The sequence below is a fragment of the Fulmarus glacialis genome, unplaced genomic scaffold, assembly GCF_000690835.1.
Source record: "Fulmarus glacialis isolate BGI_N327 unplaced genomic scaffold, ASM69083v1 scaffold31287, whole genome shotgun sequence".
Classification (NCBI taxonomy): Eukaryota; Metazoa; Chordata; class Aves; order Procellariiformes; family Procellariidae; genus Fulmarus; species Fulmarus glacialis.
This window is the reverse complement of record NW_009224449.1, coordinates 8,636-26,864: the sequence shown is the minus strand read 5'-3', so window position 1 is coordinate 26,864 and position 18,229 is coordinate 8,636. Positions and strand designations below refer to the sequence as shown.

At 35.6% G+C, this 18,229-nt stretch overlaps 1 protein-coding gene across 1 annotated transcript; it reads right to left on the bottom strand.

Annotated features, from left to right (window-relative positions):
• Positions 1–1,157: 1,157 nt before the first annotated feature.
• On the bottom strand, positions 1,158–8,787 carry MARCH11 (membrane-associated ring finger (C3HC4) 11; the record flags this gene model as incomplete). The annotated part of the gene is given in 3 exon segments (XM_009582156.1): positions 1,158–1,368; positions 1,371–1,502; positions 8,595–8,787. Coding segments are annotated over 3 exon segments (495 nt in total), but the record flags the coding sequence as incomplete, so codon positions are not given.
• Positions 8,788–18,229: the final 9,442 nt, after the last annotated feature.

The following is an 18,229-nucleotide window of genomic DNA, read 5'->3' as shown; positions in this document are numbered from 1 at the left end:
CAAGAGGAAATGGCCTCAAGTTGCGCCAAGGGAGGATTAGATTGGGAATTAGGAAAAATTTCTTTACTGAAAGAGCGGTCAGGCCTTGGAACAGGCTGCCCAGGGAAGTGGTGGAGTCACCATCCCTGGAAGTATTTAAAAGACGTGTAGATGTGGTGCTTAGGGACATGGTTTAGTGGGCATGGTGGGGTTGAGTTGACAGTTGGACTTGATGATCTTAAAGGTCTTTTCCAACCTTAATAATTCTATGATTCTATCATGATAAAGATTAATATTGGCTCATATTTAATACGATGATTCATTACCTGGCAAAATTAAGGCTCTGCATTGTTTCTATTTCAGTTTCCATTAGGATTTATTATTATTCCAGAAGTTGTAATGTACATTCCTTGTTTTTTTATAAAAATATGGGATGTCAATGTCCTACAGTTAGAATGGTACTAGAATGGTACAGGCTGCTAAATTCAGCACCAGTGCACAGAAGGTAATGTCATTTCTGTGCACAGGCACAGCACCAGCACTCTGCAAATCTTAGAGACTCGAGAGGAAGTGCAAGACTCTTCCCCTGTCTGTGTCATACTTGTGTCTGATATCTTGCACATCCACGCGGGAAAGCTAAAAGAAGAGTTGGCATCTTCCCTCATGTTTTGTAGAACACGCATTGGACTTCTGCTTAAAGGCAAGGGACAATATATCCTTCACTTACTTTCATACTCCTGAACTGAGCTACAAACAACCACAACATAAAGACAGAAAAGGAAGAATACTTGACTTTTGTCAACATTCTTTTTCTTTTTGGAAGAAGGTTGTTCAGTTTAATCCTCATGAAAGTGGGAAAAATAACAGCAGTGGATTAAAGCCAGAGTTTAAGAAAATACATTTAAATATTTTTTTTTTACCTAAAAATGAGTTTCCTCATCATTCAAAGACCTAAGAGTTAAACTATATTGTATACACCTCAGGTACAAATTGACAAAAGATCTAATAAACCAGACTATATAAAAAGCAAGAGACTTTTTTTTTCCCAGAAAAATGTATTTGTGTTTTAGCTGATCATATAAAAAGCATTAAATTTTAAAAAAGTATGTATATATTTTTTCAAGTGTTAATGGTTTCACCACTCATTGTAACTACATTCCAAAGTCCTGTAACATCAGGGCACATCATCCTTATCTGGGTAGCACAGTGAGCATCATGTTTACACTGAGGTCACTCTCATCACTACTTCCCCAGAGCCGTTATCTTCTGACGGATCTTCCTGAGGTCTCATGCGGTTGAACAGATGTAACAATACATAGCCACACTGAAATCTTGGTGAGGTTAACTGTGTCGGATGAACTAAACTTCTGTTTCTAAATGCAGTCATCCTGCTGAGGGTTCTCCTCGATTGCTCTCTTCTATGTCTGTGGCTTTATCGTAATTTAACACATCCCAGTGTAGATTCACAGCCCTCCAGCGCTTAAATACTCGATAAACAGATGCACCTTCATGTACTATCAGTCCTGAAATTAAGGAAAAAAAATTAGTTTGTACAAAATGTCACTGGATACCATTTTGACAGCAAATACACATGTAACACATTGTAATGAATCTGGCAATTGCCAGAGCCTATTAAATTACTTGTAACTCTGATAATTCAAATAAATTGTACACATGCAATATAACTGGTTATTCATGTGTTTAAGATTGGAAAGTGGGAACATGTAGGGGAAATAAAATTATTCTGAATGAAAGCTCAACATAACCAATACTGGAATAATCTGAGCATGCCTAACTAAATAAAGTATTAAGGTTTAAGTAAACCAATATAAAAGAACCTTACTGGCAGATTTGTAAATTGACTGTTTATGCTAGTGTTATCCTTGTTCATGGTAAGTACCACTTACTGAGATTTGTACTGGTATAAGTAGGTCTTTAAGTAAGTTAGACCTTCCATAATGAACAGGATGGTCTTAAATTTGTTTAAGAGTGTTTTGTAGAATTCAGTACAGATACAAACAAATTTAAATGTTTTCACATTCTTAGTTCAACTTGGGAGCACAGAAGATTTATGAAAACCTGAAACATCTAAGTATAATGACTTTCGTGTCTTGCTTCTTAAGCAAGAAGAAATTAAATGTTATTATTAACTACGATATGCAAGGAAGCTTTCTCTTCAAAAGTCAGTAGACAAAAGTTGAGAAACATCTTTTTTGTTGAGACCCGGGAAATCTTTTAAAAGGAAAATACAGAGTTCTCAATAGACCAACTTGCTTATGAGCTTCCATGTAGCTAATATTTATGCTTATTGTATGCATGCAAGCAATTTATTTACTTAAATGAAAGTCTTCTTTTTTCATATGTATGTATATATGTATATGTATTTATACACTCACTCTTTATGTGTAAGTATTTCAAATGCGGATTTACTGGGGATACACATGGGGCTTCAGCCTTCTTATTAGGTTTCTTCTCTGTTCCTCAACCAGCCTGGTAACCTATATGGTTCTGTGCAATGCCACATGTTTCCTCTGACTCCCTGCTTTGGGAGGAGAGCAATCTGCCTAGCCAAACACATTTATAAATTTTTTGTCCGGTGTGTTTCTTGCCTAAAATTTTCCTATACATGGCCACATCTATAATATGATCTGCGGTGTCACAGGCTATAGTCCTTTATCCCAAGAGATTGTATATCACTTGTTCCTACACAATGAAATTGTGATTTAAGTGTCTGAGGTCTCTAAGCATGGTTAACTGGCACCAGAAAGGAGACATTCAAAGAAAGATGACACAAGCAGAAAGGATGATAAAAACATTTATATGAACAGCAAACCTCAGATTCAAGTGCAATGATTTGCAGATAGCAATGCCTACTCTAACACATTTTTAAAGATCATTACACTGAAAGATGGAGAAATGCGAAGATTGCTTTCAGAAGGACATGATAGCAAATGTAGCATCTCTGTAAAGCTTTCAAGTTGCCTAGAATTTGTTGAAGCATCCGATACAGCAAAACTAACACAATATAAACTTAATTAAATGTCAAATATTTTAAATGTATTTTGTATCAGCATAGCATTTTAGTGGAAAATCTCCTTCACTGCAAGACGTCTACCTTCATCTTCTCAGATATATATAAAGCAACCTGTCCTAAAAATTTAGCAGCCATATTAATATATAAATGCACCTTCAAGACTGGCTATATTGTCTTAAAAAGGATAAATGTGTTTGACCACGTACAAAATCTACAAACCAAATAAGCCACGGTTTTATTGCTGTGACAAAGATCCCCCCTTTTTTTTTTCTGTTGGATTTCCTGTAGAATGATAAGGGAGATGAGCATAATTTTCCCTCCACTTGTCACTGGAACATAGTATTCTTTGGCCCAGTTTCCCTCAAGACTGTGATGAAGCAAAATTGAGAGAACCTATTTACCCCAATGTAAAAATTTTTGATACCTGCCTGCACTCCACTGGAACCTGAACAACGTATTTCAGAATAGAGAAGGAAGCAGTTGAGAAAGGATCATTGAGGTACATGAAGTACATTTAAACAGTCAAAAGTATCCTCTCAAAATCACGACAGAAAAAGTTGTAGGACTTCTTTCAGAGAGCTCTTTTTTACTGTTTTTGAGCTTTCAGGATTTATCAAAATCATGTTTTCAACAATGACAAGGAAGAGAACTTTTCTTTAAAATGGAAGCTGTTATTCACATATGCTCTAAAAGAACTACCAAAAAAAGGATCAAATATTGCAAGGCTTGAAATAAAGTTGTCAGATTTGGAGAAAAGGAGCACTTCCATAATTCCTCCCATAAAATGCTTTATTCCCCATCTGATAAAACTACAGATTGAAAAACACCTATGTAGTAGAGGCAAAAGAATTCCAATAGATCTTTTGTCTCTCTGAAAGATATTGTCCAGGGAGCGGGGGAAAAAAAGCTCTCAGCACCAACAGTTCCAAGACCACAAACAAGGGGAAATCTGGGTAAGGTTTAAATGCTGGAGATTTTCCAGTTCCTGAGAAGTTCTGATGCTCAAAATATAAGTAGTTAGTCACTAAAGTGAAGCTGTAAGAAAATGGCAAAGAATCTCCTTTTTCTTAAGAGTTCCACAACAATGAATGAGGATATGAGAGAGAAAACAAGGATAAATCCATGAATAATACTGACTTGTTCCAAATACCATGATTTCAACAGCACAGAGGACATAGTTGCACAGTCCTAGGGACAAAAAATTACTGGTTTGCCCAGGTGATCCCAAGAAGAAGTGTTAGAATTCACTACTGTTAGCTGTTCTGACATTCTGTCCAATTAATATCTACAAGGAACAGAGTTTTGGGATGATGGACCTGGCAAAACGTCCTAAGGCTCTAAGAAGACCTTACCTTCACGATTTATTTCTAAGATATAGGGATTGTAGTGGGATCCAGACAATAGGATTATAGAGAGATCATAATTTTCTTTTCTTTTACTGCAAAGTACTATGAGATTCTTTCACTCTATCCAAAGGATTTCTTACCCTGAGTCACAAGACCACTTGAAATTTTTCATACTGAATGTCTTTACAAGCAGGCAACTCGTCTTAGTTCCTTCAGATTTGGTGGTATTAGGTTCCAGAGTTGTCTTATTTATCACACTAATCTTACTTATAATCATTTAGGAATGGTCCTCCCAGAAACATCACAAACTATTACCAGGGAGTAAAAGACCCTTTTCAGAAACAGACTTTACCACTGGACAAAATACCATCTCTTGACACTGTTCTAGGGCCCATAGATATAAAAAAATGCAGTGAGTTGCTCAAAGCATTGAAGTGAAACATGTCCACTCTAAAAATAGCAATATAACTCTTTCTAAATTATTCAGAATTAGATCTAATATGAAAAAAAAAAAGACTTTCTGAGTAGAGAAGTATTAAGTGCAGCTAGATGTGTTCATTATAAGTAACTTCAGCCTGTATATTTTTACAACTAAGGAGTTACACGAATGTTGCTAGGCATCAAGTTCCTTGGCGGGGAAGAAAGCGGCTTTCAGAGGGCTATTCACACCTCACATTGGCTCCCAGATCTTACTCCCTTGCTGTAGTACTACTGGCACCACTCACGTTTCCAGTGCAATGTTACAATTGCTTTTCACACTCTAAAAGAGCTGCACTGTTGTTCTGGGATTGCAAGTGAGCTGTTATTATTTGTGAGAGATCTTGTTCATGTTAGAACCATTTATGACTAGTAGTTATGATTATATTCTGGTGAAAATATATAAAATTATATGACTTCACTGTTATGAGAAATAATTGCTAGGACTACAAAGTAGAATGGCAAAGGCTTGGTGTACTGTCCTTCAGTGGCTAAATAAGGGGTTTATATTATTCATTCCTTTCATATTAGCTCGTGAATTCACTCCTTTGGTAATCCCTACATGGATGGTCTGATCCTAGCACTACCACTGCAATAGCTCTGGGTTTCACAGGCAGTAGTTCTGCTTGATTAAATTGTTCAAGGTTTGCCTTAGGAAAACTTCTACGATCAGCAAGTTTCAAAGAGAACAGCTTTATGCCCAGCTTAAATGTAGAAATGTACAAACTAGTGACTTGTAGGGTTGAAACTAACACTGATGATAAGTAAAAACGATCAACGATCTGTTAGGAAGAATTCTGGGAAACTTTAGAGTAGAACAAGGAGAACAATGGATACCAATAAAATATGTACACTGGAATGAACAGAACATATTATATTGGTGATCTGTAATCTTTGGGATATTCTTTCTGGTGAAAAGTAAAACAAGACCGAGAATTAAAATACAAATTGTATGTAATTTAATTGAGAAGAAAGTGAGTGGTATGCTACGTATGGTATATAAACCAATCATTGGGAAAACAAATTAATATGTGCAAGTTTTCAAAGATGTCATATAAGTATGTCAGTACCTTTAGGCAAACTGCTTTTAAAAATAATGACAACAAAACATTTCAAAAAGTACAGGTTTTTACACTTCAGAAATAACCAAAAATATTCATATTGTTTATGCAAAGTTATAGGGAGACATAACTGAAGGCAGTTGGAATAAGCCTTGGTCATACCACCAGTAACTCAAGCACTTGTCTTGAAATATGTGCTGTACAGGAAAACTCATACGTCTGCATAGATTTTTCATTGAAATAAAGAGAGATTCCAGTGGGAGTATAGGTATTCACTCACTGTAAATCCTGTTGAAAACTAAGAGAATGCCATGGATGACTAAACACAAATGAAAGGAGATACTAAGTGAGAACTGTGGTTGGCTGTAAGCATTACAAGCTTTATATAAGAGGTTATATATAATATGCAATGGTAAAATCGTATGTTGATGCCTTTGGGAAGTCATCAGCATAATGGACAGTGTTGGGTTTTTTTTAAATCATTCATGAGTAATAATTACATCCATCTATTAGAGTACTTCATTCAAATGTTTTACATTAAAACTATCAATCTAAAATCCCTCACTTTATGATGAAAGAAAAAGATAAAATTGAATAAAGTTGAATATATTAGTAAATATTTTCAAGAGTTACAAGAACTCCTGGTCTTACAAGCTTACAGAATGCAGATTACTTGAAATTATATGCAGAATAAGTGGGCTGAATGAATCTGAATCATCAGAATTCTACAATTACCAAACCTCCTTTATACAGCTTTCTGAATTTCCAGATATACTTTAGTAAACTGTTAAGTCATATCTGCACTGAACTTTGTAATTAAAAAAGTGTCCAAATATGTTTAATTATAGTCAGTTTTACATAAAAATTTCCATGTATTATTTATGATAGGACTATAAAACATGCATTTATGTAATTACAGGCAAGTCAGTTTATCTGGTGGGTGAAGACAGCTGCTCGTCCACTTTGCTCCTGCATAGTGCCAGTTAGGCTAGAAGCTCCATAGCCATGTGAAGTACATGTTAGTTCAGTAGCTTCCAGTCCAGAGGTGGCCTGAGCGTGGCTGGGTTGAGAGGCAGCTACATAACTGCACATACCAATCTACTGAAGGCTCGCCCCACAGTAGATTACTTCTACAGATAAATACACTAATATTTCTGATCACCCACAGACGTTCTCGATTGATTTTGAGATTAATTTGGTTTAGGTGTTTCAACAGTCAAACAAATGGAAAGAAATGGAAATAGTTTGAAATAAGGGGTTATTCCAACCAGTTGATGCATACCAAAGTAATTTTTTTACAATTGTAACCTTTGTGAAAAAACAGAATTCCGTATAAATGAAAAGTTTAGAATGCCAGAAGCACATTTTGTCTTCACTTAGTGTTTTTTTAAACAAAAGCAAAAACCTCAATATTGAGTGTTAAGCCAGAAAAAGTGGTATTCAGAAATCAGTATGTAGGAGGACATGTAGCTGAGCCCTTTTTTTCATTTAAAAGCTGAGCACTTGTCCAGACTATTAGAGACCTAGATTCTGTTCATTCTTCTGTCTGTGAAGATTTGGGTTCACAGAAGAAAGCCTGTGTTCTAAAATATTCCAGAGTGGGCTTTTCTTAGAAAAATTACAAAATAAACAGGACTGCTGATCCAGCTGAAATATAAATACTCTTACAGTAATGGGATGGTTTCAATAAAAGATGATATGGCTTTACGGTTGGAGCAAAAGCCTTGATATTAGGAATCACTCTGTTTCTTTGCACCTTATTGAGCAGAATTCAGCACTGTCCTTCCAAACTCCCATATAAGAGGCTGGGATAACATCAACGTTTATCACTCAGCAATCTCAAAGCAAACATCAGATAGCATTTGACTTCTGCATTTTCTTGGAATTGCAATTCTAAAATGTGTTTTAATGTTTACCGCAATTATTAAATTTTCTCTGCAAATAATCATAGCTATTCTAACAATCAGTTCAAGGTTGTTTTATCAAATACTAAAGGGATTTCTATTTAATATTTCTGGGTCCAGTATATTTTCAGAAATTTCAAAACTGGTCAAAATAGCTTTGCAGTAACTTGCATTTTCTTTTATAAGATTTCAGCTAGAGTTAAATGACTTGAGACTTTTTAACAGTGCAGTAAGTTATTACAGTTAGCACTATTAGAGTGTTTCATAACTGTTTATGATGTACAAAGAACTCATGTCTGTCTTCTCTTTTCTTTTCTGTTACTAGCACAGTGACCTATCTAAGTCTGTGCAACTTATCTTTGGATATGTAGTTTGATGACATCCTCAAAGGGCTGCTGTGCTTAATGATGGTACAATCTAGTGCAAAGTGGCATCAGTAGAAGACTTGACAGCATGTAATTTTACTAATTATTTTAATAATGTCTTTCTTATTTTCATCTATTTAGCTTCCTGAACTTTGCTAGCTGTCTATTTTTTCAAGAAATTGAAACTGATCCTGTTCTCACCACTAAGATCTTGGGGAGACACTTTGATGAATCTGAGAGTGAAGTTTCTTTGGTTCTTTTCTCTTTACAGTATTTGTTACACTGTGAAAAGCAGTATTTGCCAAAGGTACCAGCTGAGAATAAATCTGCAAAGAACTGGAGTGATCGATTAGAGTGACCAATTAGAAAAATAGATATAGTCACAGTCTTAAACCACAGTCTGTGCTGTTTAAAGATTTTGAGCTTACCTATGCATACTAGATCCATAAAACCATACATTCCATAGCAGATTTGAAAAAGGATGTCCTTTCTTTGCCATACTGCATAAGGGCTGAAGGCTGACCATAGAAGCCAAGTCACACTTGCTACTAAGAACAGAGATCCTAGGATTACAGCAACCATCTGCACTTTCTCAACCAGTGTTATAGTAATGCTTTGCCACTAAAAGAGAAACAAAGTTGTGTAAGATAAAAACGTTATTTTCTGTGATTGTACATTCAACTCCACTTTTTTCCTGAAATCAGAAATTATTTTAATATTTATACATATCTTCATAGATCTTTACTAATATCCTCGATACTGACATTTTATATAATTTTACCTATTTCACTTTTAGTTAAAGTGAAACTAATAGTTGCTTCCCCATCCCCTCCAGCATCACTATCATCACCATCTAGCTGTGAACTTCAGAAGAGTTAATAGTTTAATTTCTATTTTGAATACATAGGCAAAAAAGGATTTAGTCTTAGGAACGGAACTCAGCCTTTCATATTTGTAGGCTAATAAAGAGAATAAAAAAAATGTTGGGAAAAGAATCTTAAGTATGTTTCACATCAGAGTGACAAGTTGAAAGTGACAACTTTCCCTTCCATTCCACCCCCCTCAAGTCTGAAGCCATTTTCCACTTTCCTGCTGCTCATCAAAGTTCCAGGCTATCTCCAGACATACCAAGGTAGTTGGGTTAACCAGTGTTAACATTACAAAGACACCTGCAGCCTAGTATGGAAGCGGCCTGAAGACTCAGGAGGAGCTCTGAATATAGGTAGCATGAAATTTTCTTTTCAGTGCACCTCAACTACATCCACCTATCTAGGGAAGGCTCTATCCTCTGTATGTGAGGTGACACAGATTTATAGTGTGACAAGATTTAAATATAAAAGAGTATGCTTACTGAATTCTGTCAAGATAAGAATAGAAATAAAATTTTGTTGAAACAAAGAGTCACAAAAGCAAAACACAGCATAAGGAAAAAAGCATTCTAGATTACTCTTGACATATATGATCCTTCTTGGCCATAATTGTCTAAATTAGCTTGGCAGACTCCCCACTCTAGCCCCATCACCTATTCCAGAGCTAGTGTGCAGACTTTGTAAACAAACCTGCCCCCTTATATGGTTGCAATAGGGAATAAGTGGAGAAAGAGCTACTGAAGTAAGGGCTCCATTACCTCTTTTCCCATCCGGCAATAATTTTTCCTTTTTACTGTTACTTTATGAACGCTTTCTCTTTTTACCAGCAGTTGAGTACCCAGTACTATATGATCGCAGGATGCTAGAATAATTCAGGTGCCAAGGGACTGTGGGAGGTCTCTAGTTCAACTTCCTACTCCAAACAGGGTCAGGGATGAGATCAGACCAGGTTGCTCAGGGCTTTATTCAGTAACAACTTGAAAACCTCCAAGCATGGGGACTGTTCAGCCTCTCTGGGCAACCTGTTCCACTTTTGACTGTCTTCAGGTTGAAAAATGTTTTTCTTAAAAAATGTTTTTCTTATATCCAGGCCGATCCTCTTTTGTTCCAACTTATGCTCTCTTCCTCCCATCAAGTACCACTGTGAAGAGCCTGAGTGAGGAATGAGGTCCTCTGCCCCTTTCTTCTCCATCAGCTTTTTCCATTAACTTTTCTACTGCTGCCTAATGTGCACATCTGGTGCTGCACGCCTTCTCTTGTTGCAGCCTTCTGACTATAACAGTACAAAAAGATAGCTATATAACAATTTCTAAACTGTCTATCTTGAAATACTATCCTTTTATAATGAACTTATTAAACTCATACTAGCTATTTCACTGAACTTCAGGGTTTGGAATGGGGCTATTCATATTAAATAATGTTTTTTATGGAAAAACAACTATGGATACTCATTTCCTTTGTTAGAAATTTTTTTGTAAGGTTAAGGAAGGTCATGCATGACAGAATGGTGTGAGCTTCTCATGACAGATATTACTTGTATACAGGGTTTAAATGTCAGGACTGAAATTCATAGAGCTCTCTTTAGACTCTATGGGGATTTGTTCAACAAAATTATTTTTCATTTCTCAGCTGAAGCCACATAGTGTGACTTGGCAGAAAACTGTCAAAAATACTATTGGTTATGTATCTCCTCCATTATCAGTGTGAGGCAGACCTGTAATAAATTTGTTTGGAAAGCCTGAAATCAAAGTACATTTACATGAAATAAAGCTTTAACTGTCACAAAATATTAAACTGTCAAATTCATGGAAGAAGCTGGCAATAAATGGAAAAAACTGTTATATCACTGAAATAAACAGCAGATCTTTCACAGTGCAATTTCAGCAATGCAGAAGTTCCTAAACTCACTTCAGCTTATTTTGATCTTCTTTTTTTTTTTTTTAACTTAGATTACTCATAATTATTCTGGAAAGATAGCACTGAACAGAAGGAAAAGTAGTCCAAACATTTGGGATAAGTAATGTAGCATGCAATCTAGATATAAAACCCATCCCTTATTCTGGTGTTGCCTGACAACCAACTTCTATTCCTATCTCCCACTCCCAACCAGAATCAACCACTCCTTTCCATCTTACGAGGGCTTTTGTTGGCTTACCCAAACTTTTTCTTTCTAGAAAAGCTTGACCTTGAAAAGTCCTAAGAAACATAGGTATGATCCTCACCTCTTCCTAGCATCTTCTCAAGAATGTATTCTAGTTATTTTGCTGTTCTCCTGATCAGATGAATTGTCTGTCAAGAATGCAAGCAATTGAATCTCTCAACCTCAATAAATTCAGTAATTCCAAAGATTCAGCATATTAGCATGCTACCAACCACGAAGTGGAGCCACCCCAATTACTGAGAAAATGCTCAAGCGCTCCACAGGTTGTAGTTCCTAACTTCTTTGCCTTTAAAAATCAAAGAACAGTTACAAAACAAAACAAAAAACAACAAAACAAAACAACGAAGAGCCCCAAAAGGGGGTTGGATGTTTTCTTCTATTACTCATCTACTTCGGCCTTTGTGGTATTCACTGCCTTTCTTCTACAAAAGAAACTGTAGTCCTTCACCTTCCTCAATATGAAGGTCAGCAATAACCAAGCAATTTAAACATTTTAGGAAAGTTACCTCCCTATTACGGCAATCTGTAAGTTAAACTAATTGATGAGATCCCACAGTAAATAGAGGAGAAAGGACTGTATGCATAAAATGGAAGGCATTCAAGAGGCCCAGAAAGTTTTATGCAAAACTGCTAACTTGCCTCCTAGTGCTAGGCAGTCTGCCATAAGAATCAACACCGAAAGAGTGATAGGGTGGGATGGATTGGTATTAAGCTTTAACATGTGATCACTTTGGGGACCTTGGTTTCTGTGTATGTCCCTCAGTGCAAATGGTAAGAAGACTGTGGATGTTCCTGATGGTTAACTTGCCTCAACTGAAATTTCCTCCTCCTTTCCCCCTCCAATCAGTTTTGATTCAGAACAGTTTGAGATTGCCTCTTGGGAAATGAATGTCTTGATTTTTTTCCCGTAAGTTTTCAGTTTGGGTACAAATTATAAAAAGTGAACAGATCTTACTGAGACAGGCATATTTTTCACATAATGAAGAAGATATTCCATAGCTATGACATTATTCACATGTAAATAATTTTGGAAGGTTCAGTCCTTTACTGAGCCAGGGACAGTATTAGCCATTAGGCAACGAGAGGAACTACATAGGACTGTATTGTTTGGTGGCATTGCATTTCATAACAAGGCTTGTGAAGAGGAACTGGAGTTGTGGTCACCCTGTTTTCTTCTACCTGAAGTCTTACAGCATAGCTAATATGTATGAGTATACACTCTGACAGACACCCAGGAACAGAAGACTCCTTTTCTAAGAGTAAGATTCTTTTTATAGTATTAAAAGCCAGCACAAACTGTGCTGCACAAACTTTATTTGATTTCTCACCATCATTTACCTTATTGTATGTCCTGTTACATGTTGTTATAATCACTGCACCTTTTAATGTCAAATTAATAGCTTACAATAAAGAGGTCAAAAAAATAATGCATTAAAAATAATTCAGTGACAGTTAATGATGTTGAGAAACAGCATTTAGAATTTAACAGACTGAATTATTTAACATTCCAAATTGAATGATCTCATTATTAGTGTGTCATAATTTAAATCCATTATTTCCATAAAAGTTTCTCATTTTCTTAATATAACTTGTCTCACAACTCTTAATTGCTTATGATTATAAATTATATTATGACTTCCTAATTTGTTTTTGTCATTTGCTGACTATACATTCCATAATCAGTAAGAGTTCTGTTAGCTAAGTATTTTGCCAAGTTAGAAAAGATCTATACAGCCTTTTAGTGTCAGCTTCTGTAAAGTACATGACCCTAAAAAATACTATCAGAAAGATTACCATTTTTGCTTAAAAACTAGAAGTTGAAAGAAAATTTTAAATATTTTGTATCTAGATAACTATAACAATGTGAGTAATTTTTCAAAGACAGATTCATAAAAAAATTCTCATTTAAATATCTATGAAATAGGATCCCGTTTCATATTCCTTCCCATCATATCTGTAGTGTTATGAGGTACCATGCCGTCCCTGTGGCCCATGAAAAGAACACATTTTACTTTAATATACTATGATGAAATCTTCCTTTGAAAATGGTGCCCTCATAAACAAAATATAATTCATGCTTCTGATTTTAATATAATACTGTCTGACCCTTGAAAACTTCCTACATTTTACTTCTACTGACACTTCATTATGTTTGGCTCTTCTAATCTTTTATTTACCACTGGTCTTCCTTTCATGAATCATTTGGGAGTCTAGTACATTAATGGCACACTATAGTTCTAATGCTGACCCCAGAAACATTGCTCCTCTTTGCTTCTAAGGCCTCTGTCAAGCAGAAATACTGCATAACTTCTTATTTTTGAGGTTGAGACTTCCAGAAGTTGAAAGAAACATATTGCTTTGATGGATTAATTGTTAAAGAATAAAGTTAATACAGTTATATGCATGTCTTTACTAACATAAAGATGGATATAATATTCAAAGATCTGTCATTTTTGAGATAAAGCGATATTAACTTGGCTTTTTTTTAATGGTGCCTTGTAAAAACCCATTGATCATTGCAAAATACATGGCAGAAAAGTGATCTAAAAAGTACTGACTGAGACTGCGCTTGTACTTAGAATACATTATATGAAAAACGTCTGCAATGAAACTACAGGTTTTCCTACATCCTTAATAAAGAACATATGAAATTTCCTTATAGCTCCCCAAATGTGTACCTGTTTCAACTGTCCCAGTTTGTAATCCACCAAAATTCCCTAAACCAAAGAGCTGTGGGGGATGCCCCACTCTGTTCTCTCAGAAACACAGCTTATTATGGATACTGCTGACTGAAGCCTCTCATTCCCTCTAGTCATTCTGGAACACATACTTTATATAAAAGTAACTAAAAATCGCTGGCAGTGACCTATTATAACATAACATGATTAACCTGAAGACATATCAATTATATGACTTCAAAAAGTTTTTGTTAGATTGCTCTAATTGCTCTAATTGCTAGAATCAGACAGCTTTGTCAAGAAAAAGTTATTTCCTACTGTCATTCATTATGCATAATAGGACTTGCAATCTGCGTACGTATGAATAAAACTCTTACAGAAGCAAAACACCACAATGATTTAGGTCCAACAAACCATTTCTGAAATGCCTGTTCCTTACTTTATCTTGTTAGTAGTCTAGATGATTAGATAATTAAGTCGTCTAACATGTTTTGCAGTAAGCACACATTGACTACATGATTTAATATGCAGTGATATTGTTAACATAATGACCAGCCTGGATAGAATATGCATAGTTTTGAGTACACACACACACACACACAAACATTTGGAAACGTAATTTTTGGCTACAGGCTTCTCTTTTTATGTCTTTTTTTTAAAAAGATTCAATGCCACAAAAATTGCAGCTTACCATTAATGCTTACCTATTTTGATAAATTATTAACACATAGAGTGCCTGTAGTCATAATGCCCATTATCTTTTCATGTATCAGAGAGCTCATGAATACAGATAGTTTGGCTTGTATGTAACTTCTCAGGCTGCTTGGAAGGCTGTACCAATATTTTACTTGGGACATTCTGAAAGCTTAACATTTACTGTGGAGATACCGTCCACTCATGCACCATGTAAGCAATTTAGCTGATAGTTCCTGGAAGTGTTGGCTTACTGCATGTACATGACTGAGTAGAACATCTACACCTACAGTAAAAGCAGCTCTGATTTCTGAGTGCCCAGAAGCCTGGACATCCTCAGCAATGTACAAGATCTTCAAATTCTACTACATTCATTTTTCAAATTCTTACTATTTATTGCATGTTCACTGTTAAGCAGAATAGTTTAACATTTTATCTTGCGATTTTTTAAAAATTATATTAGAATCAAGATCTGAGACCACAAGCAGAGCTGAAAAATTATTAGTAGTTATCTTTTGTTGCTGGCCAAAAAATAAAAGGAATGAGGCAAGACTGCAGGATTTTGTGACCATTTTCACTCTCTTAGAGACAGAAAGTGAGTATTTAGTTTTAATGGTACATGGAGGTGAACTCCCTCTCCACTTTGAGGCATTCAGAGTTTCTGGAAGCATCAACTCCTGTTGATTAAAATAGGGTTATTAATCCTGTCTGTTAATCCTCCTGTCTATTAAAATAAGGATTGTAATTTTATCCAGTCTCAAAAGAAAGGCTGGCCCTTTAATAATGAGCATTCTTGAACCAGGAATCATTCCACAATAACTAATACTGTATTCTCAACACCTAAAAGCATATGAAACAAAAATATGAAACCTACTAAATGTCCTATTTGTACCAAGTAGTATTTTTTCCTAATTCTTGATTTCCACTTTTCATTAATAATTGCCTGTCGATCTACCAGGCTCAAATTCTGCCCAAAATATATATCACAGAATACTTAAAAGTCATGGTGTGTTGTAGAGATGTATCGGTGAGAAATATGTAAGATTAAAATGAATTATTCTCAAGTCAGCTTTTAACTCATATGAGACTCTAACCAATTAAGTTTAGCTTGGTAGCTTAGTTCGCCAGTATTTTGAACATTCCATGGACATGTGTATATTGGGTGAAAGCCAGTGAATGAAAATTACCACTCTACATGAATAAATACTATTCCTACTGTAAAGCAGGAACTGTTCAATTTCTGTTGCAGCTTTATTGGAAATACTGAGTTTCACTGCAAGCTAGCTGTACTCCTGATAGCATTATCTGAAAATTAAATATGAATGAATGGAGGAAATGAAAGCCTGCCATGGTTATTGCATTCTCTGTAACTTAAAGATGATCTGCAAAATTAAACTGAAAACAGCTCAAGCATGGACTGTCATGTTATGGATAGGCGAGAAAAAAACCATTTATTCTAATTACTAACATTTATTCTAATTCTAACATTTATTCCAATTACTGAGAGGAAGTAAGTCTCAGCAAGATTATAAACCAGTTGTGTGAAGGAGGTATTAACAATTTTCATGCCATCTAGTCACTTAGGACGGTTAACCATGTTTTGCCTGTACAACTCTGTACATCTCTTTGGACACAAACAGACGGCACCAAAAAGGGTTCTGGAGTTGCTTTTTCCTTCTCTCCTGGGAAAGGAACTGTTTGTAAATTCTAGCTAAAACTGTTGAATACTTTTAACTGAAAAAAATGCTGAGCATGAGGCTAAGATCGTGCAGCTCATTATGACATTAATGCACTCACCAAAGATGTGCAAAAAATTTTTCAGCATCGAGGGACAAAATAAGCCTCTTCCACAAAAATGTCCTGGCCACCAGTCAGTATATAGAGGGGATCATCTGTTCTTGATGTCTTCTCAGCTATCTTATTGAAAGTATTCAAATATTAATTCCAGTTCATTTACTGAAACTCATGTGTCATCTGCTAGTTGGACTTTCTGAAAGTTCTGGCTACTCTTTCTCTGTCTTTTTGACTCTATGAATAATTAAATAATTTTTACAATCCATACAAGAGGAAGCACAGAGGGCTTATCTGAGAATATTCTACACCCTAATGGTTGGTGCATTCCCTTGTGAGAGACCTTAACTCAAACCCATTGTTCACCTGAGTTAAAACAAGGTTTTAAACTTCCACCTCTAAAGTTACTATTTTAATAACTGAGATTTACATGGTGTTCAAGATATTCAATAGTAGAACTCCTTCAAAGTAATTTATTGGAACACTTCCAGTTCCCAAACAACACATAGATGTTCACTGAACCAAAGAGAAAGCAAATGAAATTGATTCCTCTATTCACATCACCTCCGTAGGGATGAATAGAGAGATTATTTTAGTATGGTGCAAAGCATCAGGACCTATTTCTGACACTGGCCTATTTCAGTGGGTTATGGATGCTGAAAAAGAGGCCATGGAAAGGCCTTTCCTGGAAAAGAACCACATAAATGATGTGAAGGTGGAAGAAATGCCATATAATTGGAATTTCAGAGTTCAAAGTTGCCAGTTTACTGAAAGAAGACTGAAAGAAGTCTCTTCTAAAGCATTTAAGTACTGTAAAAGGGATAGAAAACGCTAAGTATTAATGTGTTTTCCCAATCCAGGCACAACACAATGATGGAGCCAAAGAATGTAGACATAGGAACAAACTCAATTGGATAAGCACAGTTAAGAAGTTGTAAAGCATCAATCACCAACATTTTGTTTAAAGTACACAGTATTTACTGCTTTCTACTATCTGCTTCTAGGCAGTCTATGAATCCAAAGACATGAAATCAAGTAGTGCATCACCATCTATTGTCACTGGATTCCCCTACATCCTGCAGCATTATTCACAGGGGAGAATCAGGGACTTCACAGTCGTTCTGGCACAAAACAACTCTGTACCCTTGGTTAGGCACAAAGAAGCACCTTCACTGTCCAGTCTTCTTCCTATTGCTATATGGCAATGATGTGTTTCAGCAGTGAAGGGTACAACCTCACCAGAAAACAACGGAGTACAAATACTGGCCTCTGGCCTTTTCAGCCCTGAACAAAAACTAATTCACAGAATGGGATCAGAATTTTCATGTGAAAATCTGGAAGACACAAAACGTGAGGGAAGAGACAATCCTGATTTCATGTGCTTCTTTGTAAGATATAAAGCAAAGGAAACCAGATTTTGAGGGCAACAAAAAGACTAAAGAAAGATATCCTGAGTTCAGAGGTAAGGTTGTTGCCTTGTCTAATCCCTAAGCAAGATTATGTGTATCTTGGGCGAAGGTTAAAAGGCAGGATGATAAGAATACCAAGGTATTATCTACTAGCATGTGATCATGAAGAAGACAATCCTGGGTTCTGGCTTGTACAAAATCCGGCAGAGCCTGCTCTAAAAGTCAATTAGAATGTAATTTATTAGATTAGCAAATCAATTAGATTGATTCTGTAATCAATTAAATTCACAATAAATCTTCACTTGAAGACAATTTCGGTGTAATTATAAAATTTTAGACTGTGCAAATGAATATGGTAAATAACATACTGTTTGAAAATTTGGCCTAATGGAAGAACTAACTTATTTATTTATTATAATTGTTTTATATATTACATATTATGTGTAATAATTAAAACTTGAT